Source organism: Chionomys nivalis, chromosome 2, assembly GCF_950005125.1.
Source record: "Chionomys nivalis chromosome 2, mChiNiv1.1, whole genome shotgun sequence".
NCBI lineage: Eukaryota > Metazoa > Chordata > Mammalia > Rodentia > Cricetidae > Chionomys > Chionomys nivalis.
Genome location: NC_080087.1, coordinates 72,648,786 through 72,676,406, shown reverse-complemented (window position 1 = coordinate 72,676,406; position 27,621 = coordinate 72,648,786). Strand labels below are relative to the sequence as shown.

Genomic DNA, 27,621 nt, shown 5'->3' with positions numbered 1-27,621 from the left:
AGGGTTTCTCTGTGTAACAGCCCTGGCTGTCCTGGAATTTACTCTGTAGATCAAGAGTGGCCTTGAACTCACAGAGATTCCTTGCCTCTGCCTCCCCAGTGCTGGGATTAAAGGAGTGAGCCACCATTGCCCAGCTATAAATAATTTTTAAAAAAATTTTTTTGAGACAGGGTTTCTCGTGTAGCTTTGGTGCTTGTCCTGTAACTAGCTCTTGTAGACCAGGTTGGCTTCGAACTCACAGATATCTGCCTGCCAGGTGCTGGGATTAAAGGTGTGTGCCACCACCACCCGGCTATAAATAAATTTTTAACAAATAATTTTTATAACAAATATTATAAATCTATAACATATTCTGTGTGTATACACATGCCTGTAGGTCAGAGGACAGCTTGCACAACTCAGTTCTTTTCTTCTAACAAGCGCCACAATCAAAGACTGTCACACTTGGCAGCAAGCACCCTGACAAGCTGAGTCATCTCACTGTTTTTTGTTTGTTTGCTTTTTTGTTGTTGTTGTTTGGTTTGATTTTTCAAGACAGGGTTTCTCTGTGTAGCTTTGGAGTCTGTCCTGGAACTAGCTCTGTAGGCCAGACTGGGCTTGAACTCACCTGCCTCTGTCTCTATAGTCCTGGGATTAAAGACTCCTTCGCCACCACCACCCAGCCCATCTCACTGTTTTTTGAGACAGTGTCTCATAGAGCCCAAGCTGGCCTCAAACTCACTGCACAGCCAAGGCTGAAATCTTGACCTCTGGATCTTCCTGTATCCACCTCCCATGTGCTGAGATTACAATTTTCAGTTTTACAATGAAAGGAAATCGGGCCGTTGAGATGGCTCAGTGGATAAAGGCACCTGTAGTCAAGCCTGATGTCTTGATTTTGATTCCCAGTCTCCACTTGGTGGAAAGAGAACCAACTCCTGAAAGTTGCCCTCTGTCCTCTACATACAAACTGTGACATTCAAACCCCCCCACACACACTAAATCAAAACATCGTTTAAAACAATATAAATAAATGTGAAAATAAAACCGGGCATGGTAGTACATACTTATAATTCCAACATCCTGGAGGTGGAGGCAGGAGCATCATCTTTGACTACATTGTGAGTTTGAGACTAACCTGGGCTACAAGAGACTCTGTCTTAAAAGGGCTTAAAAGTATATCTAAGGAATGAATTCAACCGGAAGAAAAAATACACTATATAGGAAAGGAATAGAAGCACAGCTCGTGTGACTGGCACACTTAGCAAGATGAGGCACACAGGACAAGAGCGTGGAGCAGGATCAAGTTCAACAGCCATGGGGTAGAAGGTTGGTACCCAGTTCTGCATTAGCTAGTAGATAGCTGTAGAAGCTAGGAGAAGAGTCTTGTCCATCCATGGATTTGGTGAAGTCAATAACAACTTCTGCTTCATGCATTCTTGCCTTTGACACTGTCGCTTCTTTCAAATTCCAGTGAGGAGGGGAGAGTCTCTAGTCTGTCTGATCCACTTGCTTGTAAGAGCCATCCATCATGAGCTGGAGAGGAGGCTCGGTGGTTAAGAGCACTGGCTGCTCTTTCAGAGGTCCCGAGTTCAATTCCCAGCAACCACATTTGGTGGCTCACAACCATCTGTGATGTGATCTGATGCCCTCTCCTCGCGTGCAGGCATATGTGCAGACAAAGCACGTAAAAGTAATACATAAATAAAATACACGCAAGATACATTAATAAATGAAATAAAAAAAGAGCCATCCATTATTCGAACTGAAACAACCTCTCATTATCTTGTAGGGGGAGATGAGGGGGAGTGGAGGGAGAGGCTAGAGAGATGGCAAAGAGGTTAAAAGCACAGGCTATTCTTCTAGAGGACCTAGATTCAATTCCCAGCACCTACATGGTCACAACAGTCTGTAACTACAGTTCTAAGTGATCCCACGCTCTCTCCTGGCCTCCATGGGTATGGCTTGGACGCGGTGCACAGATTCACATGCTTGCAAAACACTCATACAAAAAATAAACTCAAAACCTTCTTTCTGTTTCTGAGGTAGGGAAACGAAGGCAGTAGTCAGTCCGATGAGGCTCTACAAGGGCCGCTTGACGGGTAGTATTCTCCTCCCTATGCCCGTGAGGGGAAACGGAGGCCAAAGAGTGGGCGGTACCGGGTGAGCTTTAGTTCACCCGCACAACTTTCCTTTAATCCAGTACTGGAGAGGGCGGGCGAAACTGCGACCGTTGTCAAGGAGACGGATCTCCCATTGATGATTGGGGGAGAACTCTGGCCAGGCCTCCTGGACCTCTTCCACTGGCGCTCAAAGGTCCGGAAGGCCGAACTCCAAAGTGTGCCGCCTCCACCGGTTTCCACGACAACGATCCCACCGAGTCCGCCTGTCCCTCCTCGACACTTCCACGCATGGCTGAGGTCCGCCTGCGGGGCGTCTTGTTCGGAGGGCGGGAGGGGGGGGGAACACCATGTGATATCTGGGAAATGTAGTTCAAAATCAGAAGCACTCCTTTTGCATCAGTGTGCCAATAGGGAGCGGGTTTGCTTCTATACATGTCGAGAAATGTAGTTTTTGTGCAGGAGATGGCCGGCTCAGGTCCGAGAGTCATCACAGTGAGGGCCAATGGGAAGCTGCTTTTGTCGCGATGCTTCTTGGGAGTTGTAGTTCCCAGCTGGCCGAGGAGGAGCGGAGTTATTGGATAGAACTGGCGATTCCGAGTGTTAGGGTGAGGGGACGTAGGGACGGGTGAGTTTGGCGCAAAGCCTGCTGGGGCATGGAGTCCTGGTGAGCTTTGTGCGCATGTGCGGCAAGGTGAGGGGGATCTGGTATACGGGGACCTCGCCCTGGAGAGTGAGGTGAGCTAGGGGGAAAGGGAGGTAGGGATGGGGGGGATCTGGTATACGGGGACAGACGGATCACAGGGAGGGGTACTTGAGTCTGGAGGAGGAAGAGAGGAAAGGAGGGGTGGGCGGCTTCGGGGAGGGAGATGATAAAGAGACTAGGGCGGGTTGGGGTGCTGGGGGCGGGCCGGGGAGCGGGAGGGACGCGAGGTGCAAACGCGGGAGAGTTGGAGGCCGGGGGGGGGGGGGGGGGGGGGCTGGGCAGTGGGAAGGTGGTGAGATGCTCGAGGTGGAACCCTGGGATGGTTGGGAACTAAGCGTGGGGTGTAAGTCCAGCCCTACTGTGGAAGCCTGGGTCGCCGGGATCTCTAACCTCTTCGAAAAGAATTGCGGGAAGGGGTTCATTCAGGGGCACCGTGCCATAGCAGCGTAGATGGGTTGCGGGTGGCTCGCACTGTGCGCTATTCGCAAGTTCACGTGCACTTCTGTAAAATTGAGATTCTGCAGGACAAGAACCTGTTCTGTTCTTATTAAAAGAGCACCCGCTTCATTAGCTTGTCGCTAGAGGCGAAAATCGTGAATGTGCAGAAGGGGCTTGGAGACTGATTTTAACCGGATAAGATGGATTTACTCCTCCCAAGTGCTGAGATTACAAACGTTGTAATTACAAGATTACAAAACCAGCTTTTTTGTTTAGTTTTGTTTCAGGCAGGGTCTTGTGTAGCCCAGGATAATCACACTCATTGTGTAGCCAAGCTAAGCCTTGAACCCCTACTTTCTGTCTTCACACCCCGGAGGACGTGCTGGAATAAAAAGAAATGCACCACAACACTCGTCTTCACCCCCTTTTAACACCTGTTCCAATTTATATTTTAGTCTTGGGCGCTTGTTTCACAGTGTGGCTTTTTCTAACCCCTCACAAGGAACTTGGGGGTAAACTCGCGTTAGGAGTAAATGCAAACTTGAGTACCTAGATGGAATTTATGAGTTTGTTTATTGCCAGGTGCTGTTCTGGGTCCTTTTATTTAAAAAATGATTTTTATTTTACGTGCATTGGTGGTTTGCCTGCATATATGTCCGTTGAATCCTCTGGAACTGCAGTTACAGATAGTCGTGAACTGTCTCGCCAGTTCTGGGAATTGAACCTGGTTCCTCTGAAAGAGCAGTGCTCTTTTTTTTATTTTTATTTTATTTTATTTTATTTTCAAGACAGGCTTTCCTGGCTGTCATGGAATTTATTCTGTAAACCGGATTGGCCTCGAACTCACAGATCTGCCTGCCTTCATCTCCTGAGTGCTGGGATTAAAGGTGTGGGCCACCACTGCCTGGCTGCAGCCAGTGCTCTTAACCCCTGAGACTCTCCAGCCTGGATTGTTGCCCCCATTTTACAGCCAAAGAAATGGAGATAGTCTGTGAAAGGTGCGATTGTTTTTTGCCCAAGGATGAAGGTGGCTGGAATTTGCCCCAATTCAGCAGTTCTTGTTCTCCAAGTAAATATTTGGTGTGTTGTATAGCTGAGGGCACAGAGTCCCTAGTGCAGATTCCTGGCCCCTTGAAGGACAGTTGAGTGTCGGGGAGCGAGGGGGAAGAAGAGGACACTGAAAGTTATACACATAGAATATAAGTAAAAAGCAGTCGGGCGGTGGTGGTGCACGCCTTTAATCCCAGCACTCCAGTGGCAGAGGCAGGCGGATCTCTGCGCCTTCGAGGCCAGCCTGGTCTTCTAGCACAGAGCTGTTACACAGAAAAACTCTTGTTCAAAGAAAAAAAAAAGGTAAAAAGCAAACCAAACCAAACTGGATGGTAGAGGGACGGCTCAATGGTAAAGGTGCAAGCTGAGGGCCGGAGTTGGGAGTTGAGGTCAGTCCTCAAGGAAAGGTTGAACACAGGGACACCTCAATGCCACACCTCCTTGACTTGTCATCCCAGCTGAAACAGCAAGTCTTAGTTCAGTAGACTTTTAAAGATAGGTAAACATGTCCAAACTCCACCTCAGGCCTCCACAGGCAATTTGCAAGGAGTGTGTGAGCACCCCCTCCCCCAAAATACCAACAACTTGGAGAAATCAAAAAGCAGAAAACAATGGTCAGAGGTTATTGAAGGGGGACACACAACTCCCCTCCTCCCATAGTGGACCTTGGGCAAGAAGTCAGCCGCCCGTCCGTGTGGTCAACCAGGGGGGAATTGTTAACCTTTGCAGTATTCACTTTAACCAGCTTGTTGCCCTCCGCGGCTGGGACTAGCGTCACTGGTTTACTTTTTAGTTTCTAAGCTCCGTGTGGAGAAGGAATAGCTCACTGCTCAGCTCACTGTCCCGGCTTTTCCTGTGGGGCTGGTTTTGAGGACCTCCCCCCCATCACTTCAGCTTTAGGCCTGCAATCAGTTACCAGTGAGCAGTCTGTGATCTTTATCGCCCACTTGAGTTTATTTTTGAAGGCCGGTGCCTGGATATAAGCTCCAGGCCGCTTGGAAGTTTTCCGTTAACCTTTGACTTAGGCCAATTTTGAGTTTTGTATACCACACACACACAGGGCTCAGCTGTGAAGGTCTGCAGTCTGCCTCCCTCCTTCCCCAGGCTCATCTGTGGAGGTCTGCAGGCTGTCTCTCTCTCTCCCAGGCTCGGCTGTGGAGGTCTGCAGGCTGCTGTCTAGGGTACAGTTTCTAGGGGTATGAAATACACATCTTACTTTACGTGGACTGTTACCTCACCCACAGGTGTGAGGACTTTCTCCTTCTGGCTTTAGGCTGGCCACTTCAGCTCATAAAACTGGGTTTTCTCTTTATTGCAGGAATTGGGTCTTGCCTCAGAGGAAGTCTCCTAAGAGACATCTGCCATGGGCTTTCATAAGCGGCTACTGACCGCTCACACCATTTGTCCGAGGACACTAATGTGTTGATAGGTGTGTCTTCCAGGTTTCTGAGAGGAGGGCAAGAGGGACCCTTTCCCATTCCTCCTGCCTAGCATCCCACCACAGTGGTGCTCAACCAGGGTTAGTTCTTTGTTTTCCCTTCCTGTTGTGTAAGAGGGGACTTGATCTGGGAAACTGATAAGGAGGTTTTCTGTTGTTTGTTTTTTCGAAACAGGTTTCTCTGTGTTTCTCCGGCTGTCCTGGAACTCACTCTGTAGACCAGGCTGGCCTTGAACTCACAGAGATCTGCCTGCCTCTGCCTCCCGAGTGCTAGGATTAAGGCGGGCACCACCACTGCCCGGCTACTGATAATGGAGTTGATGGCAAGTTTTAACAATACAGTCTAACTCAACCTTAAAGACTAATGGGCTGAGGGCTGGCAGCTTGGTTCAGTGGTTAAGAGCCCTTGCTGCTCTTGTAGATGACTAGGGTGATTGATTGATGTGTATGTGTGTATACTCACATACACACACATATCTGTATTTATTTTTACATGCGTCGGTGTTTGCCTACATGTATGTCTGTGTGAGGGTATGAGAAACCCTGGAACTTGAATTACAGTTAGCTACCATGTGGGTTCTGGGAATTGAACCCGAACCCTCTGGAAGAACAGCCAGTGTTCTTAACTACTGAGCCATCTCTCCAGCCCTGATGACCAGGGTTGAAATCCCATCACTCATATGGTGGCTAAAACAGTCTGTAACTCTAGCTTTAAAAAAAAAAAAAAGCATGCTGGGAAATGCTTGACCCTCTTTTTGTTTTTCTGTGGGGTGTGGAAGAGCGGCCCCGACAGACCATGACATACGTGTAGGATGTCAGAGGACAGCACAGACCATGACATACGTGTAGGATGTCAGAGGACAGCACAGACCATGACATACGTGTAGGATGTCAGAGGACAGCACAGACCATGACATACGTGTAGGATGTCAGAGGACAGCACAGACCATGACATACGTGTAGGATGTCAGAGGACAGCACAGACCATGACATACGTGTAGGATGTCAGAGGACAGCACAGAGCATGACATACGTGTAGGATGTCAGAGGACAGCACAGACCATGACATACATGTAGGATGTCAGAGGACAGCATGAAGGAGTCGGTTCTTCCTGTCACTGTCGGGCTCTGGGGCTCAGACTCAGCTCCTTGGACATGGTGTGCACCTTTCTCCGCTGAGCCATCTTGCTGGGCCCTGGCATGCTCTTACTCTTTGAGGGGTCCCTTTACAATGTCGGGTACCCAGCCTCTGCTGTTTGGAGTGATTTCAGCTGCCTGGCTGGTCATCACCAGGAACGTGGAGTAGTGTTATTCTCTTTACCTTTTTGCATTGATACTCTCAGCTGTATTCAGTTAGTCCAGCTCTCAGCAACTCTTTATATTAAAAATTAAAATATAATTACATTATTCTCCCCCTTTCCCCCCAACACACCTTGAATATTCCCCAGTACTCCCAAGTTGACAGACTGTTTTTCTTTGACTGTGTGTGTCTGTACACACAAACTATACACACACACACACACACACACATATATATATATATATACATATATAGTGTATAACTATATAAACAGAACCTGCTCAGTCCATTTAGTGTTGCTTGGGTGTATAGCCATTTGGTATTGTAAAGCCAGTTCATGGACTCATCCCTGAGAGAGGCTAATTCTTTCTCTCTCAACAGTTGTTAGTTCTTTGTCTGGGGTAGTCCATGGGCTCTCCACCTTTGAGTTAGCACATGTATTGATTTTCCACTGTTCTGGTCTTGTTTCGGCGGCTGTACCGTTGAGGTATCATGGTTGTCAGTTCTCTGTCATTTCTAGGAGATGAAACCTCACAGCAGACTCCATGGTTCTTTGACTGTTATAGTCCGTCCACCCCTTCTTGTGCAGCATCCCTGGGCTTTGGGTGCAAGAGTTGTGTTGTAGATGTAGCCTTTGGGATTCGTCTCCCAGCAGTCCACTGGTCTCTGTTATGACAATTGTGGTGTTCTGTAATGGTCTCTGTTTGCTGTTAATTGAAGTTTCTCCGATAAGAGGTGAGAGCTACACTTATATGTACAGATATAGGAGTAAGGTTTAGCATGTAGTTAGGAATCATGCTGGTCTAGTAAGTGGAGGTAAAGGTTCTCCTCTAGATCCAGAGCTCACCAGCCCAGGCAGTTCGCTAGGTTTCTGTACTGGAGGTAGGATGTAGCCTTTTGATGGACAGGACAGCTGTATAGCTGCTGTGTAAAGACCCTGGGAGAGACTGGAAGATATGGAAGTGAACCTGTGGCAGACTGCTGGGGAGTTGTGCACAGCACGGAGTCAGCAGACAGTAAGCTAACTTTAGCAGCCTGATCACAGGTTACGGTGAAGATAAGGGTTGTGTGGTGTGGTGTGGTGTGGGCTGTCTTGTGCATGCGTTAGTGAGCTCTTGGTGCCAGTTACAGACACTAAGTCTATGGGAGGATCTTTGTGTTGACTTAACAAGCAGCCGGGGCTCTTAAGCTTAGACATGAGAACGGCACTCGTGCCCAGTGCTTCTGACGGGCCTCGGGAGTCCCAGGGCAGCGCTTCTCATCTCGGCACAGTGATACTGATGCTGGGTGCTGTGTTTGGAGAACGTCCCTCCTGTGTGTCCCAGGGTATTCAGGTGCCTCTGATCTGTGCCCTTCGGCCACCAGTAGCACCGTCCACTCCACCTCCTGTCTGACAATCAGAACGTCCAAGTCCTTCCAGGTGTCCCCTCCCAGATTTGGAGCCGTAGCCTCATCTACCATTCAGGAACTGGGAAAGTGGAAGGAAGCAGCTGGCTTCCTTGGGGCCTGGAGGTATTACACGCAGATAGGTACTGGGGAACGCTTGGCAGTTGGCCACATTCGCCAGCTCTCACACGTAATGTGGGACCTACTGTCGCGTGCCTGTGTCCCCAGTGCTCACTGACTGTAACCCTAGCCCCCAAAGTGGTTGTAGGAGGAAGCTGGCACCGTGGAGTAGAACCTTCACTCTTGGGACTAGTGCCCTCTTAAAAAAGAGAAGAGCTGGCGTGGTGGTGCATACTTGTGATCTTAGCATGGGAGGCAGAAGCAAAAAGGTCAAAAGTTCAAGGTTATCCTAGGCTACGTGGTGAGTGAGAGGCCAGCCTGGGCCACAGGAGACTCAAAAAAAAAAAGTCAGAAACTGGGTGGGATTCTGCAATAATCAGGTAGTAAATGTTAGGGCAGGTAGTAACCCACACTTACTGCAGGCCAGGTACCAGCGAAAGTCCTTCCTGTGTTCTCTTTAAAGCCTTTAAAGATTTACTTATTATTATGTATATACTATTTCACCTGCATGTGTGCCTGCACACCAGAAGAGGGCACCAGATCTCATGGTAGATGGGTGTGAGCCACTGTGTGGTTGCTGGAAATTGAACTCAGACCTATGAAGAACAGCCTCTTAATCTCTAAGCCATCTCTCCAGCCTCTCTTTAAAGCCTTTTAAAAGGGTTTTAAAGTTTTTGCTTATGTATGTCCACATGTGTTTGAGTATGTGCTGCACATGTTTTGGTGCCCAACGAGGCCAGAAGGGAGTCAGATGTGAGCCACCCAATCTGGGTGCTGGGAACAGCAGTAGGTGCTCTTAACCGCTGAGCATCTCTCAAGCTCCCCCCATTTTTTAAATATTTATTTATTTATTTATTATGTATACAATATTCTGTCTGTGTGTATGCTAGAAGAGGGCACCAGATCCCATTACAGACGGTTATGAGCCACATGTGGTTGCTGGGAATTGAACTCAGGACCTTTGGAAGAGCAGGCAATGCTCTTAACCGCTGAGCCATCTCTCCAGCCCAAGCTCCCCCCATTTTTAAAAAGGTGTTTATTATTAGCCCATGTTAACTATGTTAATAATGATCCCGTGGCATATGTGTATATAATGTATTTTGTTAATAATGGACCCCGTGACACATATGTATATAATGTATTTTGATCATATTCACGTGAACTTCATAACCCTCTCTTGACCCCTGTCACTCCCACTGGTCCCTCCCGCTTCTCAAATTGTCTCCCTTCTTTTGTGTATTTTTTTCCTTTTTCATTCGAGCCCTAGGCGTTTAACTGGGTTTACCAGAGCGTGGGTGAGGGGTTATTCACAGGCATGTAGACAATGCCTGGCCCTATATTCTTCCTTCTCCAATTCCCTATACCTTGAGCATTGGAGGGAGTAACATAGATGTCCCACTTATAAGCCAGGTGGTGGCGACACACACCTTTATTTTCAGCACTCTTTAAAGCCAGGCAGTAGTGGCGCACGTCTTTAATCCCAGCACTCAGGAGGCAGAGGCAGGTAGGTTTCTGAGTTCAAGGCCAGCCTGGTCTACAGAGTGAGTTCCAGGACAGCCAGGACTACACAGAGAAACCCTGTCTCAAAAAAAAACAAATAACAGAATGGTTTGTATACCCAGTGAAACTGTTGGAGAAACCTAATTTTTAGTTTGCAAGTGGTTATCAATGGAATACAGCTTCTGGGTTAGGGATGAAGGCATGCGCTCCCGGCTTTCAGCTCTGGGACCCCATGGAGACCAGATGCATACTGCCTCTGTCTCTGAGTTCTGTGTGTCTGGAAGGCACTGTTTCCTTGGTGGCTTCCATCCCCTCTGGCTCTTACAGTCTTTTTGCCTCTTCTGCAAGATTCCCTGAGCCCTGAGGGGAGGGATTTGATGGAAATGTCCTCCTTAGGACTGAGTGTTCCAAGGTTTCTCACTGTGCACATTGTCCAGTTGTAGGTCGTAGGTCTCTATTGCTCTTGTCTACTGTAAGAGGAAGCTTCTGTGATGGCTGGGCAAGGCTCTAGTCTCTGAGTCTAGCAGATACCATTAGGAGTCATTTTATTGCTCCTTTAAAAGAAGAGCAGTATTTGGTTTCCCCTAGATCCCTGGCCTGTCTGGTCCCAGGTTCCTGGCCACCTGAGCAGTCAGGGTTGGCTCCATCTCATGAAATGGGCCTTCAATCCGATAGTGGTTGGCCACTCCACTATTGCACCGGGGCATCTGGTAGGCAGACTATGATTGTCGATTGAAGGGTTTCTAGCTGGGTGAGTGTTTACCTTTCTCCTTTGGCCTTGTGCAGAGTGTATTCCAGGCCAGTGAACACCTGTCCTGGGTGAATTCCAGGCTGGTGAACACCTGTCCTGGGTGAATTCCAGGCCGGTGAACACCTGTCCTGGGTGAAGCTCCAGGTAGGCAGCAGTGGAACTTCTCTGTCTGTGTTCAGTGAGTTGTCTAGCGCCAGTTTGTGGAGAGTAGCCTTGGCAATAGTCTGGGTTGTTTGGGGGTTCCCATGGGGCCCCGTTAGTCAACAACTTGATTGGAGGAATCCCTTCCTGGAAGCTTCATTTGGTGACGAGATGTTCAGTAGGGGCTCTGTGTCTCCAGTTCCTTGGACAGACAAACACACACACACACACACACACACACACACACACACACACACAGGCATGGAGCCTTCTACTCTGTGTCTCCAGTTCCTTGGACAGACAGACAGACAAACACACACACAGAGGCATGGAGCCTTCTACTCTGTTTGGTTCCCATTCGGCCCCAGAAGAGATGATTTTAATCAGCCTTGCTCCAGCACTGATCACCACCTAACAGGCACTGATGGCCTGTCTTCTCTTTGGTCAGAGAGGCAAGCAGGCAAGCTTTTGTTGTACAGAGTAGGAAATCAAAGCCCAGGAGGCTGCTAGGGGACGAGCAGGTAGTGGTCGATACCCGTTTGGCTTCAGGCCAGTTCTCTCGCCCACATATGAGGCCATAGTCCGGACTGCTGACCTGTACCCTCCCGTTACTGACTGTTCCTTTCTGCAGGCGCTGGTGACTCGAACCCAGGTGGCCCCATGGCGGCCCCGGCAACCCAGCCGGTGAAGCAGGAGACCTTGTCCGTAGAGGCCCTGACGCCGGACTCCCCGTGGCACCGCTTCCGCCACTTCCACCTGGGCGATGCAGCGGGGCCACGAGAGGCCCTGGGGCTGCTCCGGGCCCTGTGTCGGGACTGGCTCCAGCCGGAAGTGCACACCAAGGAGCAGATGCTGGAGCTGCTGGTTCTGGAGCAGTTCCTGAGCGCCCTCCCCGCAGACACCCAGGCCTGGGTGTGCAGCCGCCGGCCCCAGAGTGGAGAGGAGGCTGTGGCACTGCTGGAGGAGCTCTGGGTGAGCAGGAGGCTGTGGTGGCCGTGGCTGTGGGAGGGGTCACTGAGCTGTGCTTCTCAGCACGCGACTGCACATCACATATAATCAAAAAGTCCCTGGACATGAAAGTGTGGTCCACAGCTGGGACTGGGGTGAAGTTGCTCTTCACGAGGTACAAGGGTGCTTCTCCAGTGTCATCTGTACATCAGGGTCCCCAGTTCCTCCTTCAAGTAATAGTTGAGGGAAGGCCTAGCTGAAGGCTGCCTTGCCAGGGTCTGCATAAGTGCAGAGCAAGGACATCAGCTAAAGGAAGCCTCGGGAGCCAGCACAGGTGGTGGGTGAGGGTGTCTCTAGAAGATTCCAAGCCATCTGACAGAACGGAGCCAACTGGTGTTAGCTACAAAGTGGGGAGCTGTGAGCAGGGAACCTTCAGTCTGGTGTGGTAGTTCATACCTGTAAAAGGGGCTAAGGCAGGACGGTCATGGAGGGCAGTCTGTAGCCAGACCCTGTCTTGTTAAAAAGAAGCAAACGTCACAATAGAGCAAGAAGCAGGGAGTACCTTCAGTTAGGAAGCCTCACCTCACAGTCCAGAGTTTTTACTAGGTCCCAAGCTTGGCAACATGGTGGCTTGCGACGTGACTGATCTGTCACCAGCTCTTCCAGAGCTTGGCTAATCTTGCCAGGTCCAAACCCCCACCTCAGATCTGTTATGTTTTTTTTGTCTGGTCTGGGACCCCGGCAGACACCCTCTTCCTAGGTGTGATATTTGAAGGTTTGTATATGACTTCCCAGAAGCCAGGACAACAGCCAGCCATCTCTGGCGCCATTAAAAATGTTTTCCGTGACAAGTATATATATTTGTGTGGTGGTGGTGGTGCGTGGGGGGCCATGAACATGCCACCTTGCATGTGTGGAGGTCAAGGGGCAACTATTAGTGTTGTCTCTCTCCTTCTGCCACGTAGGACTCACGACTTTGTGTTGGGCTTGACAACAGGCACCTCTATCTGCTAAGCCATTTCAATGGCCCACCCTGTTTTTTTTTTTTTTAATAATTATTTATTTATTATGTATACAATATTCTGTCTGTGTGCCTGCAGGCCAGAAGAGGGCACCAGACGTCATTACAGATGGTTGTGAGCCACCATGTGGTTGCTGGGAATTGAACTCAGGACCTTTGGAAGAGCAGGCAATGCTCTTAACCTCTGAGCTATCTCTCCAGCCCCCCCACCCTGTTTTTGTTACGTATATCTAGCAGAATTTAGGGTAAAAAAAAATCCTTCAAAGACCCATGTGTCAATACACACCTATAATCTCATTATTGGGAATTAAGGAAGGAGGATTTTGGTTTTAGACCAGCCTGGGCTACAGAGGAAGACTGTGTCTGCAACAATAACCACTTTTATTGGCTAGGTGGTGGGGTATTCTATTCAGAGAATCTACAGGTGTGGAAGTCATTGGGCTCTATGTTCTTTCCTTTGTGTTGGTTTCGAGACAGGGTTTCTCTGTTTAGCCTACACTGTCCTTGAACTCCGTAGACCAAGCCGGCCTCGAACTCACAGAGATCCACGGGCTCTCTTTTCAAAAGACTCTGCTCGGCTCTTGTGCTCTGGGGGCTCGAGGGACATAGGGAAACCTCTCCCAGGTTTCCCTTAATGGTGCTTGCATCACCTGTCCCATTGGTGTGGTAAAGTACCCTGCCGAGAGCCGAAGCTTTGGGCTCCCAGTTCAAGGATGCAGTCTGTGGTGGAGAAGTCACAGCATTCGGAGCTAGAGGCAGCTAGCACCCAGGCTGAAAAACAAACGAGGTTTCTCTGTGTATTCCTGGCTGTCCTGGAACTTGCTGTGTAGACCAGGCTGGCCTTGAACTCAGAGATCCACCTGCCTCCGCGAGTGCCAGGATCAAGGACGTGCACCACCACACCTGGCTCTTGCCTCTCTTCTAGATTGAGTCAGTGACCCTGCCCATGAATGGCCAGCCACAGTTAGGGTGAGTCTTCCTCCTCACAGGCATGCGCAGAGAGGAGCTCCTTCTAGGTGATGCTGGTCCTGTCGAGGTGTCAGTGTAAACCACCACAGTGCACTTGTTGCTCTTCAGTGGTGGGCCTGGTCCAGTCTGCATTGTAGACTCAGTCCCACTCAGGGAGGAAGGAGCCCTGCCTGTCCTGTTCGTTCATGTGTCCCTGGTGGAATAGCGCCTGGCGTTAGTAGGTACTGAGTAAATGCTTGTTTAGGCGGTGACAGCGCCCAGCTTGAAGTTTCATAGCCGAAGGACAGGTGTATTCTGGTTGATCTTTTCGATCTCTAGAGACAGCCTGACCTGCCCCATAAGACAGAATGACTCACCCATAGTCATCCAGCCTCTGGATGGAAGCCATGGGACTGTGTGAGACCCTGGGAGCAGGGTGTCTGCCGACCCAAAAAGGCTGGTGGCTGGGCTAGGAACCTGGGGAGAGGCACCCCTAGCCAGTGCCTGTGGTTAACACAACAGGAAACGCCACACCAGTTTGTCTCAGATCAGAATTGAAGGTCGTCTGCCCCAGAGGCAGCTGGGAGCCTGGAAAATCAGCACAAATGCTGTGTGTCTGTGACAAGAGGAAAAATTAGTAAAAAAAAAAAAGGGGGGGGGATAATCCAAGGCATGTTGATTGCTAGAACCCCAAAGTTGACCTCTGAAAAGCATCAGCGATGGCCAGTCAGTGGCACACGCCTTTAATCCCTGCACTCAGGAGGCAAAGGCAGGTGGACCTCTGTGAGTTCAAGACTAGCTTCGTCTGCAAAGTGAGTTCTAGGACAGCTAGGGCTACATAGAGAAACCCTGTCTCAAAAACAGCAAAGCGACAACAACAACAACAACAAAAACCCCAAAGCATCAGAGAGTAGCATAATCCTTCTGCAGCAAGTTGCCCAGGAACCAAAGGAGAAACAGCAATAGGCACCAGAAGCAAAACCACAGCGGTGCGGGTGTGAGCAGATGAGAAAGCTTGTACAAGTGTGAACCTTAGAGGGAGTGGACATTGTGGGGCGGGTTAGAATTCAAATTGCCAAAGTAGTCTCATGAAGAAGCAACAGATTGAACCTGAAAACCAGAGGTCAGAGGGCTGAAAACAGTGACCAAAGACCCACACTCAAAAGGCACCAGGCCCCGACAGCTGTATGTGTTGACCAAAGACCTCACACTCAAAAGGCACCAGGCCCCGACAGCTGTATGTGTTGACCAAAGACCCACACTCAAAAGGCACCAGGCCCCGATAGCCTTATGTGTTGCTAAATCTCTAGGAAAGGAGCTTTCTTCTGTTTGACAGACTGCTTAGAGTATGAAGTGGGGTGGCACCCAGCTCATTTTGCTAGACTGCAACCCCCTGGCCTCACCACCCCACAGTCTAACCACGCCATACAAGGTCAGCCTAAAAAAGGCAAGCCCAGGCCTGTCTAAAGGAAAATAGATCCAAAGATCTCAAGTAGAATATTGTCCACTTGATTCCAGGCAAGGGTTGATAAAACCATGCTTTCTCAAAGAATGTTCTGTTGGGAAATTTAACGACTGCAGAGACCGAGGGCAGCCCGGAGTGGAGCCCAGTGGAACCTGGGGACTCGGCAGAGAACAGCATCAGCACAGAAGCAAACAGCACAGGATTGGTGTTGCGCACCTTTAATGCCAGCACTCAGGAGGCCCAGGAAGGTGGATGGATCTCTGCGAGTTCAAGGCGAGCTTGGTCTACAGAGCTAGTTACAGGACAGCCAGGGCTGTTACACAGAGAAACTCTGTCTCGAAAACAAAGTTCTCTGACCTCCATATGTAAACACACACACACACACACACACACACACACACACGGTGGCGAGAAGGCTCTCCCATTAAGAGCTCGTTCTGCCCCTGCAGAGGACTGGAGTTTGGTTCTCAAGGCCTATGTCAGGTGACTCACAACTTCTGTAACTTCGGCTCCAGAGGAGCAGATACCATCTTCTGCCTCCGCATGCATGCATGCCTATGCACCCCACCCCAGCATACTAGCTATGAATCTTAAACAAAAATCAGGCAGGCTGGAGAGATGGCTTAGAGATTAAGAGCACTGACAGCTCTTCTGGAGGTCGCGAGTTCAATTCCCAGCACCATCTCACAAGCATCTAGAATGAGATCTGATGCCCTCCTCTGGTGTGTAGGTTTTCATGCATACAGAACACTGTATATAATAAAATATTTTAAAAAAGAAAGAAGGCAGAAGGATTTGAGAACTCTGTAAGGTGTGGAGGGAGGGAGGCAAAAACAGGCTATTATAATCTCTCAATTTGGCATATGCTATCTCATTTCAGGGCCCAGCAACCTCCCCAGATCGGTCCTCAGCAATGAGGGCACCTCGGGATATGACAGAAGCCTCGGGGGTCAGTGTTGGAAAGGAAGAAAGTGGGGTGACTCCCTTAGGTGAGCAACTGGCGTCTTTTCCAACTTCTTTCCTGATGATCAGGGGTCCTTGTGTCGCAGGCTAGGGCAGGGACTTGCCTGGCTATTGTTACTTGCTCAGTGAGTGCCCCTGGGATAGCTCAACACATGCCTCTGCCTTTGGGGAGCCCATGGAAGGTGGGGTCAGACTCTTACTGTCTGCCAGGTGCTGCTTTGCCGGTGCATAGAACCCATAGCAGCATCTAACAGATGCGGTCCCTGTAGTTAGGGCCTCCCTGTGTAGCCCGGGCTGGCACAGTCTCTGCTCAGCCTCCTGAGTGCTGAGATAACCGGCATGCCTGCAGCATGCCCCAGTGAGAACTGGCTGCAGTGTATTTAGATTCAGGGTTCCAAAAGGACTCACCTCCTCCCTCTTGCCCGCTTGCTGTTTGTATTTGTCTTGTTACTCCCTCCTCGGGTCCCTATCTAGTCAGGTAGCCCTTGACCTAGTATTCATCAGGGAGTGTCAGGCTCCTTGCTAGAAGACACAGGTATGGGAAACCTGCCCTTTGTGCCACCTCCGTGTCCCCAACTGTGCTGCCCATCCTGACCCTGCTGCTTCTCCCCTTCCGCCCCCCTCGCCCCTACCCCCGCAGGAACCAGGGCCTCCGGGACAGAGGTGCCTGCAACTGAGAACGCAGGAACCACGCGCCTTTACAAGCAGGAGCCGGGCAGCCCCCCACCAGCCCCGCTGGCACCCGTCCCCGTCCTCCCTGCTTTCCTGGCGGCCCCTGGCACCGTATCGTGCCCTGAGTGTGGCAAGTCTCCCCTGAAGCCAGCTCACCTGTTGCGCCACCGGCAGAGCCACTCAGGCGAGAAGCCGCACACGTGCCCTGAGTGCGGCAAGGCATTCCGGCGCAAGGAGCACCTGCGACGCCACCGTGGCACCCACCCTGGCAGCCCGGGGCCCGCGCTGCGCCCCCTGCCGGCGCGTGAGAAGCCACACGCATGCTGCGAGTGCGGCAAGACCTTCTACTGGCGCGAGCACCTGGTGCGCCACCGCAAGACGCATTCTGGTGCTCGGCCCTTCGCCTGCTGGGAGTGTGGCAAGGGCTTCGGGCGGCGTGAGCACGTGCTCCGCCACCAGCGCATCCATGGCCGGGCTGCCGCAGCGCAGGGGACTGCAGCACCAGGTCCGGAGGGTGGCGGTGCCTTCCCACCCTGGGCCCTGGGGTAGCTGCAGTTCCAAACACCTGCTAAAGTGGCGTCATCCCCTTAGCACCCCACCCACCTCCCCGCCACCTCTTCCCTGCCCAAGTGGTGCTTTCCCTTTTCAGGCCCCGTCTCCACTCCTTCCTCCCTTCTGGAGCGTTCAGCTTTCACCTGCCCCTACAAAAGATCCTTCTCTCTCCCCCTCCTTTCCTTCTCTTTTTATGGAGGGGAGACCTGTCCCAGGACACCCTTCACGTGGGAAAAGGAGCTCAGGGAAGGAGGAAAACCCCCTCCTCCTCCCGCCTCCTGAGGAAGGCAGTCTTGGGCCCCAGGACAGAGTCGGGGCCAAAGGCAAGAGGCGGCAATAGTTTCTGAGGAGCAGGCCCAGACTAGGATCTGGTTCTCTGCACAGCTCAAAGGCATGAGGTGGGCAGAGGTGCCTGAGAGGCTTGTTATAGATGGCAGGTCACCAGCATCAGTGAGAGTAATAAAGTGACGGACTCAGTGTGTACAGGAGTCTGGGATTCTCCTATGTTGTGGGAGGTTGAGCATCTGAGGCACAGGGTGGGGCTCCACCTCATGTTCACATTGCAGAAGCAAGCACTAGGTTCATGGAAGGTCTGGTACCAGATCCGCTCCAGTCCAGCTTGTCCTGGCTGTGGAACTTTAGGCAGGTGGTGCCCCTCTGCAAGAGTTCACTTTATGTTTTGTATCTTTTGAGACAAGGTTTTTCTATAGCTCTGGCTGCCCTGGCCTCCTGGGTGCTGGGACTAAAGGCCTGTGCTACCACGCCGCCGAGAAGTTCCAATTTCTTAAATTGTGCTTCACTGTCGAGCACCCCCACCCAAGCCGAGTTATCCAGTTAGGTGACCCCGTGTCATCGAAGGACCCCCAGATAACCAGTGCCAGCAGTCTGGGACAGTGCGGTTTGCCAAGAAGACTCCATTCTGTCCTTGGAAAAGTGAAGGCTGCCCTTTGTCCTCAGTCTGCCCCGTGACAGTGCAGCAGTCTAGATCTGACTATCCAGGGAGGAAACTCACATGGGAGGAAGTGCAACGACCCTCTGCCCGCCCTGCTGGGGTCTTTGGGCACTCGATTTGAGCCCCAGGACTCCGCTTCCACACCATCTGTAACATGCACAATGCGGGAGTACAGTGGAAGGTCCTCAGTGCTTTGAGATGGTCTTGCAGGAGCAGCTCAAGCTAACTTTTGAACTTACTGTGTAGCCAAAGATGACCATGCGTCTCCAATTCTGTCTCTGCCCCCCAGTTTTGGGAACATAGATGTGCATGATGAAGCCTGGGGTTAATGCTGTGCCACCATGTCCGGGTTGTATTCTTTATGTTTGGTTTTTTGAGACAAGGTCTCTATGTAGTCCTGACTGTTCAGAAAAACTTGCCATGTAGATCAGGCTGACCTCAAACTCACAGAGCTCTGCCTGCCTCTGCCTCCTGAGTGCTGGGATTAAAGGTGTGGGCCACTATGCCTAGTCCTATTCATTTATCCATTTATTTATTTGCTTGTTTTTCAAGACAGGGTTTCTCTGTGCAGCTTTTGGTGCCTGTCCTGGAACTACCCTTATTTATTCTTACTGGACACATGGGACCTTCCCTGGAAGATGTGTCCAAAGAAATGGTCAAAGCAGGATGCCTTTATACTTTTTATAAAAGGAATAATCAATGTATAAGTAAATGAAAGAATATGGGTGGGGCCAGGTTCCTAGAAGAAATTGGGTGTTGACTAGGAAATATGCTTCGGGGTAATGTGGTAGGAAACCAGGGCTGGCTATCTTCTCCAGAGCAGGTGTTCATTTGAAGCAATGACGCCCTCTAGTGGTAAGAGCTCTTTCTTGACCTGAGAAGGTGTCTGGGAGGTCTTGCAGCTTGCAGATAGGAAAGAAGGGTGGACAGCCCTTTCTGCAAAGAGAATTTCACCACGTTCCAAGGACTTGGCTAAGAACACGGCCTCCCCTTCACACCTTCAGCAGTCCTAATGGTGACGTCCCACCACCCCACCCCTGCCTCTGGCTTCCAGTTCTTGTGGCCGTGGGTAGGGCACTTCCTTTTTTTTTTTTTTTTTTTTAAATATTTATTTATTTATTATGTATACAATATTCTGTCTGTGTGTATGCCTGCAGGCCAGAGAGGGTACCAGACCCCATTACAGATGGTTGTGAGCCACCATGTGGTTGCTGGGAATTGAACTCAGGACCTTTGGAAGAGCAGGCAATGCTCTTAACCTCTGAGCCATCTCTCCAGCCCCGGGTAGGGCACTTCTAATTGGATTGTCCAACATTTTACAGCCACTCTGTAGCTGTGAATGTAGACATTCACAAAGGTGTAGACACAGATGGCAGGTGGGTGCCACTAGCACCTTTGACAAAGCTGCCAAGTCCCAGTGCCCATCCAAACATAGCCAGTGGAGCCTAGTTCCAATACCTACACCAATGCATTGCTGCAGAGTATGGGAAAGGCCCCGGGAGGGCCCACACTCATGCAGTGTCTTTCATGGCAGCACTGTGGTGAGATCTTAGTTTTGCCATGTAGTGGGACAGGCCGAAGTTACAATATTCAGCTGCAGACTGTCGGGTGCCTGCATGGAGCAGTGGGAAGGTGGCGGTATTATGCAGGCCCAGGGAGTTTCATTTGCAACAACAGGAACCACGTGGTGGAAACCCTGTGCTGGGCCAAGAAACCAGTACGTAAGAGCACTTGCTCTGTAAATGCGGGACTCCGGTTCAGTCATCAGCACCTGTAGCGTTGCTCGGTGAAACAGAATCGAGAATGTGTAGTCCTACAGTCATGGATTTTATTTATTTTTGACCAAGAAGACTGGAGAAAAGACAGCATCTTAAACAAATGGTGCTGGTCACACATGATGTCAGCATGTAGAATGAACATAGATCTGTATCTATTACCTTACACAGATGGGTCAAGGACCTCAACATAAGACCAGATACACTGGATCTCGTCAAAGAGAAAGGGAATATAGGCTTGAACTCATTGTCCCAGGAACAGAACACCGATAGCACAGGCACTAAGACCAACAGTTAATATATGGGGCCTCATGAAGCTGAAAGTTTCTGTAAGGCAAAGGGCACCATCATTTGAACAAGTGACAGAATGAGAAATGTTTACCAGCTATACTTTTTTTTTTCTTCCCAAGACAGGGTTTCTCTGTAGCTTAGGAGCCTGTCATGGAACTCTCTGTAGACCAGGCTGGCCTCGAACTCAGAGAGAACCACTTGGCTCTGCCTCCTGAATGCTGGGATTAAAGGCATGGGTCACCACTGTCCGGCCCAGCTACAGGTTTTACAGAGATTTTGTAGCTAGAATATGTAAAGAACTAAAGAAACAAAACATCACGAAAACAACCCAGTTTTAAAACTGAGGAAAGGAAATGAACAGAGTCCTCCAAAGATTAACCACAAATGGCCAAGAAACATTTAAAAATGTTCAGCTTCCTTTCCCATCAGTGAAATGTTAAAAAAAAAAAAGATTTTGGGCCTTGATGACACACATCTTTTAATCCCAGCACCTGAGAGGCAGAGGCAGGGAGCGAGTTCCAGGACAGCTAAGGCTACACAGAGAAACCCTGTCTCAAAAAAAAAAAAAAAAAATCAAAATAAGAAGAAGAGAGAGAAAGAAAGGCTACCTGTGAGGTCTTCGAGTCTCTCTTCTCTCCCCCTCCCTCTCTTAGCGCCGTCTCCAGGTAAGCTCTTCTAGGCTTCCATCTCACAGCCCTTCTGTCCCCTCTCCTGAGGACATCACTGCTCCTCCTCCCTTCCGGTTCCCAGAAAAGCCATTTACACCTCCTTGTCACTTTCTCCTTCCTAAGTGTCTTCCTCGTCCTCCCCCAGATCTGAGGTCACCCAGAGGAAACCTCAGGACAAGGGCTTTGCTGTCTCCCCAGCTCCTTTCTTTCATTCCTCCCACGACTCTACCTTGTTCAGTGGGAACAAAGATGGACAGGGCGGGGCAGGGGAGGGGTTCCCGTAGGAGCACTTTGGGAGTGGGGTGAAGGCGGAGACTGAGACAAAGTCGTCCCCGGTCAGTGGAATACGGGAAAGAGGCCTCTTAGCAGAGAGGAAGAAAAGGTCCAGGAAACCTGGACTCTCCACCATTTCTACGGGAGCAGCGGCCAGCGGCAGGGTTGAACTCTCTCCTAAGGTTCATTCTCCGGAGCGGCTTCTGTCTGGGGCAAAGAGGGACGGAAACGGAGGACAGAATTAAAAAGTGGAAGGAGTTAGAGCAGGCACAATGGCCTCCATCAGTAGCTATCCTACAGCTGTTTATCGAGACCCAGGAACCATTTAAAAAAAAAAAAATTTATTGGCCGGTGAGATACCTCAAGGTTGACGACCGGAGTTCAATACCCAGGACTCTCTTGATAGGACTGACTCCTACAAGTTGTCCTCCTGCCTCCACACATATGCTTTGGCATGTGCCTGCCATAAATAAATGTCATTTTAGTGCATTTATGTGTGTGTGTGTGCGCGCGCGCGCATGGGTGACTGTACCTGTATGCACACACAAAGGCACAGAGGGCATTGGGGGCCCTTTTTCACCATCCTCCACCTATTCCTATGAAGCAGTGTCTCTCCCTGAACTTGGACCTCATATTTTCTTGGTTAGGCTGGAAGCCAGCAGGCCCTGGTGATCTACCTGTTTCTGTCTGTCTGCACCCTCCCTGCACCTTAAAATTGGACTGGAGTTGCAGGGAGGTGCGTGACATCTGGCTGCTACAGGATGCTGGAACTCAGATTCCAGTCCTCATGATTGTGCTACAAGCACTCTTAACTGCTGAGTCCCGTGTTTTGTTTCTGTTTGGATCAGAGTCTCACAAAAGTCCAGGAACTCATGATCCTCAGGCCTCAGCTCCCAAAGTGCTGGGATCACAGGCGTGAGTCTTCAAGCTCCGCTCCAGGAGCCATTTCAGTATCATTTTAGCCACACAGATGTCCTGTGCTGTGTGAGATGCGGAGCTAGAGAGATGCTGCACCAGGGGGACACACTCAGCCACATGTGTGCACAAGAGGGAAGAAGGACAGGGCGGGGGGGGGGTGTTAGATCTTGAATAAACGTGCAGAGAAGTACAGGTCAAACTGGGTGTGGTAACAGCTACCTATTAACTCAGAAATGGAGGCAGGAGAGTCAAGAGTTCAAGGTTATTCTCCGCTAAGACTAGTTGAGGCCAGCCTGGTTTCCAGAGGCCTTGTATCAAAACAGAGACAGAAAAGAAACACCAGGGGGTTGAGATGGCCTGAGGGACCCACGTGGTTGAAGGAGGAAACCAGTACTCACAAGTCGTGAGTACTCCACACCCTTGCTGTGGCATGGCCCACTAATGGAAAATACACAGGTCAGAGGGAGGATAAAGAGGCAGTGGGGGAAAATCAGCATGCCTCCAACCGAGGCTCTGTCGGGGCAGCTGAGGCACAGCAATGTTCTCTGCCACAAAGCAGCTTTGTCTGACCTCACAGACCAGCTAATAAACACTCAAGAGGATGAGTCCTCCCTCCGCCTCCATCCTTACCCCGCCCACCCTTCTCTCTCTCTCTCTCTCTCTCTCTCTCTCTCTCTCTCTCTCTCTCTCTCTCCTCCCTAACCTCTTCCAACTTCTCATTCTCCTCAGAAGCATAAAAGCCAGGACCCTCAGAGCTGCTGAGTGTGGCCGACTGCACCCAGGTTTGAGCCCGGGCCGGAGGGGAGGTTGGAGGCTGGAGGGACTGGGGGCTGTCATGCTAAAAGTGTTCTGAGGAATGACAAGAACATGAGAGGATGGAACTGCAGAGAGATGGGCATCGGTGATGGCCACTAGGAAGGGACTGGCAGAGGCAGAAGCAGAGTGCGGATGGTGGGTGAGTTCTGTGGATGGGTGATAGTGGGTAAGAGACGGCCGCGGGGCGGGGAGGAGTTACTGTGCCCCTTTCTAGCACAGTATTCATTATTTATATTTTTAAGATTTATTTATTATGTATACAATGTTCTGCCTGCATGTGTCCCTGCAGGCCAGAAGTTGACACCAGATCTTATTACAGGTGGTTGTGAGCCACCATGTGGTTGCTGGGAATTGAACTCAGGACCTTTGGAGGAACAGTCAGTTCTCTTAACCACTGAGCCCCTATCACATTATTTATTTTGTGTATGTGTGTGCTTGCCTATATGCCCCAGCATGATTGTAGAGTTCAGAAGACAGCTTCTTGGAATCATTTCTCTTCCCTGGGAACTGAACTCAGGCCGTTAGGCTTGACAGCAAGCTCCTTTCCCTGCTCAGCCTTCTTGCTGAGCTCTGTTGAGACAGGGTCTTGTGTAGTCCAGGCTGGCCTGAAACTTGCTGTGTAGAAGAAAATGACCTTTGCCCGGCGAAGGTGTGGTACACACCTTTAATCCCAGCACTTGGGAGGCAGAGGCAGGCAGATGGATCTCACTGAGTCTGAGGCCAGCCTGGTCTACAGAGGGAGTTCCAGCATAGCCAGGGATACACAGAGAAATCCTGTCTTAAAAAAAAACCAAAAAGGGCTGGAGAGATGGCTTAGTGGTTAAAGAGTATTGCCTGCTCTTCCAAAGGTCCTGAGTTCAATTCCCAGCAACCACATGGTGGCTCACAACCATCTGTAATGAGGTCTGGTGCCCTCTTCTGGCCTGCAGGCATATACAGACACAATATATTGTATACGTAATAAATAAATAAATATTTAAAAAAAACAAAAAAAAATTTAAATTTAAATTAAATAAGTAAAAATTAAAGACACAGAGAGAGAGAGAGAAAAGAGAGAGAGAGAGAGAGAGAGAGAGAGAGAGAGAGAGAGAGAGAGAGAGAGAGAGAGGTGGGGGGGAATGACCTTGAATTTCTAATCTTCCTCCTTCCTCTGGAGTGTTGAGATTATGGGTGTGTACCGTCACTTCTGGCTCTGGTGACCAATACTCTATTCTTTTCCTGTCTCATTTTTCTAACTGTTAGCTTTCTATACCACAGCTTTTAAATCAGTAGATTCAAATAATTTAAAAGTTACCAGGGAAGGCCAGTTGGATGGCTGAGCTGATAAAGGCGCTGGAAGCTAACTCTAATGATGTGAGTTCAATTCTTAGGACCTACAAGGTGGAAGGAGAGAACAGAAATTTGTCCTCTGACTTCCACACGCAGACTGTATGGAGGATTTTCTTTCCCTTGTGCTAGGCAACATTGCCTAGAGGCAAGCTAAAGTATACAGGAGGGGCCTGGAGAGTTGGCTCTGTGGTTAGGAGCTGCTGCTGTTCTTACAGACCTGGGCTCCGTTTCCAGCACCCTCATCAAATGGCTCACAATCGATTGGCTCACAATCGACTGGCTCACAATGGACTGGCTCACAATCGATTATAGTTCCGTATCTAGGGGCTCTGACACCTGTTTCTAGGGCAGATGCACGTAGGTTCTGTGCAAACGGCAGATTTGGAGACCTGTGGGGAAAGGTCCATGAGCACTGAAAACAGTTGTATATACTTCTTTGTACATTTTCCATTAACCGACTCTCTTGTTTCTCCCTCTCTACTCTCTCCTGTTTGTTTTCGAGTGCTGTAGGGTAGGTGTGGAGGTCAGGGGGCAATCTGAGGTTTGATTCTCACCCTTCAGCCCCTTCAGCTTGTTGGATGCAAGGTCTGTCTCTCTCTCTCTGTCTCTCTGTCTCTCAATATTTATTTATTTATTGAGTGTACATTGGGGTTTTGCCTGCATATATGTCTGGTGAAGGTGTCAGATCCGCTGAAGTGGAGTTACAGTTGTGAGCTACCATGTGGGTGCTGGGAATTGAACCCGGAGCCTTTGGAAGAACAGTCAGTGCTCTTAGCCGCTGAGCCATCTCTCCAGCCTCCGGCCTCCGGCTGCAGGGTCTCTTGTTTATAGCTGTGGAGCTGTGGATACCCGAGTAGCTGACTGTGAGCTCCGGGCACTTTCCTCATTCCACCCTCCATTTCAGCGTAAGACAACTGGGGTTACAGAAGCACATTCCTGCACCTGACTTTTCCATAATTTCTGGGGATCCGAACGCCAGTCCTCAACCTTTCTAGGCAAGTGCTTTGTTTGTCCACTGAGCCATCTCTCCATCGTGCATGCTCACTTCCTCGCCCTCTCATTCCCTTTTCAAGATTTATTTCATCTGATCTTACATGCATATGCACCACGTGTGTTCAGGTGCCCGTGGAGATCAGAAGAAGGTGTTAGATTCCTTAGAACCGGAGTTAGACCACCTGGTGTAAGTGCTGAGACTGAATTCTTCTTCTTCTTCTTCTTCTTCTTCTTCTTCTTCTTCTTCTTCTTCTTCTTCTTCTTCTTCTTCTTCTTCTTCTTCTTCTTCTTCTTCTTCTTCTTCTTCTTCTTCTTCTCCCTCCTCCCTCCCTCCCTCCCTCTCTCTTTTACAATAATAGCAAGTGTTTTGTTTTGTTTTTTTTTTTTTGAGACAGGGTCTCTCTGTGTAGCCCTGGCTGTCCTTGGACCTCCCTCTGTAGACCAGGCTGGCTTTGAACTCACAGAGATCCACCTGCCTCTGCTCCCGAGTGCTGGGATTAAAGGCATGCGCCACTCCTGCCTGACAGTAGCAAGTTTTCTTTTCTTTTCTTTTTTGGATTTTCGAGACAGGGCTTCTCTGTAGCTTTTGGTTCCTGTCCTGGAACTAGCTCTGTAGACCAGGCTGGCCTCGAACTCACAGAGATCTGCCTGCCTCTGCCTCCCTAGAGCTGGGATTAAAGGCGTGCACCACCACCTCCCGGCAGTAGCAAGTATTCTTAACCACTGAGCCATCTCTCTAGCTTCATCTTTTTTTATGAATTTGTGCATGTGCATGTATGTGTGAGTGTGTATCCACAGAGGACAGAAAAGAATGTCAGATTCCCTGGAGTCAGAGTTACAGGCAGTTGTAAACTGTCAGTGTGCATGCTGAGAACTAAACCTGGGTCCTCTGGAAGAGTAGGAAGTAGGAAACTGCTAAACTACTCTTCAAGTTCTCTCTCTCTCTCTCTCTCTCTCTCTCTCTCTCTTTTGGTTTTTTTCAAGACAGGGTTTCTTTGTAGCTTTGGTGTCTGTCCTGGAACTAGCTCTTGTAGACCATGCTGGCCTTGAACTCATAGAGATCTGCGTGCCTCTGCCCCCCCCCCCCGCCCCAGTGCTGGGATTAAAAACGTGTGCCACCACTGCTCAGCACCATTCTTTCATTTTTAAACAGTATCTTGTATTCCAGTTTAGCTTCAAATCCAAGGATGACCTTGCATTCCAGACTCTCCAGCCTGCACCTCTGGAGTGCACAGCCTAGTCCTTTAAAAAAAAAAAAATTATTTATCATGAATACAGTGTTCTGCCTGCATGTATGCCTACAGGCCAGAAGAGGGTGTCAGATCTTATTACAGATGGTTGTGAGCCACCGTGTGTGTGCTGGGAATTGAACTCAGGACTTCTAGAAGAGCAACCAGTGCTCTTAATGTCTGAGTCCTTGTTTTTTTAAGCACATATTTCAAAATGAAGCTTAAAAAACCCTTAAGCCAGATGTGGCACATACTTATTATAGGAGGATCAGAGTTTGAAGCAAACCTGAGTTTAAAAAGTGAGCACCCTGTAGGTTTATCCTGTAGCATAAGCCTGCTATTCCAGTTGCTTAAGAAGTTGAGGCAGGCCGGGCGGTGGTGGCGCACGCCTTTAATCCCAGCACTCGGGAGGCAGAGGCAGGCGGATCTCTGTGAGTTCGAGACCAGCCTGGTCTACAGAGCTAGTTCCAGGACAGGCTCCAAAGCCACAGAGAAACCCTGTCTCGAAAAAAACAAAAAAACAACAACAACAAAAAAAAAGAAGTTGAGGCAGGGCTAGTCAGTGGTGGCGCACGCCTTTAATCCCAGCACTTGGGAGGCAGAGGCAGGCAGATCTCTGTGAGTTCAAGGCCAGCCTGGTCTACAAGAGCTAGTTCCAGGACCAGGACTTAAAGCTACAGAGAAACCCTGTCTCAAAAAAAAAAAAAAAAAAAAAAAAAAAAGAATTCAAGGTCACCTTGAGGAACTTAGTGAGGTTCTATATCAAAATAAAACACGTTAAAAGTACCAGCAATTAGCCGGGCGGTGGTGGCACACGCCTTTAATCCCAGCAATAGGGAGGGGGAGGCAGAGGCAGGCGGATCTCTGTGAGTTCGAGAC

At 49.8% G+C, this 27,621-nt stretch overlaps 1 protein-coding gene across 2 annotated transcripts; it reads left to right on the top strand.

The window, feature by feature from the left end:
* The first annotated feature begins 2,658 nt into the window (after nt 1-2,658).
* Nucleotides 2,659-19,468, top strand: Znf444 (zinc finger protein 444). 2 transcript variants are annotated; one of them, XM_057761863.1, is made up of 4 exons: nt 2,659-2,727; nt 11,561-11,901; nt 16,192-16,300; nt 16,915-19,468. In XM_057761863.1, exons 2-4 carry the CDS (start codon nt 11,590-11,592, stop codon nt 17,493-17,495), a joined length of 1,002 nt encoding a protein of 333 aa, XP_057617846.1. In that variant the 5' UTR covers nt 2,659-2,727; nt 11,561-11,589; the 3' UTR covers nt 17,496-19,468. The 2 variants fall into 2 exon arrangements, with proteins under 2 accessions (XP_057617846.1, XP_057617845.1); XM_057761862.1 differs by having other exon boundaries at nt 2,712-2,837; nt 16,915-19,466.
* Nucleotides 19,469-27,621: the final 8,153 nt, after the last annotated feature.

Coding starts and splice junctions, on each gene's coding strand:
- Znf444 (XM_057761863.1), top strand. CDS start 11,590: ATGGCGGCCCCGGCAACCCAGCCGGTGAAGCAGGAGACCTTGTCCGTA. Junction 11,902..16,191: donor CACTGCTGGAGGAGCTCTGG/GTGAGCAGGAGG, acceptor ATCTCATTTCAG/GGCCCAGCAACCTCCCCAGA. Junction 16,301..16,914: donor AAGTGGGGTGACTCCCTTAG/GTGAGCAACTGG, acceptor CTACCCCCGCAG/GAACCAGGGCCTCCGGGACA.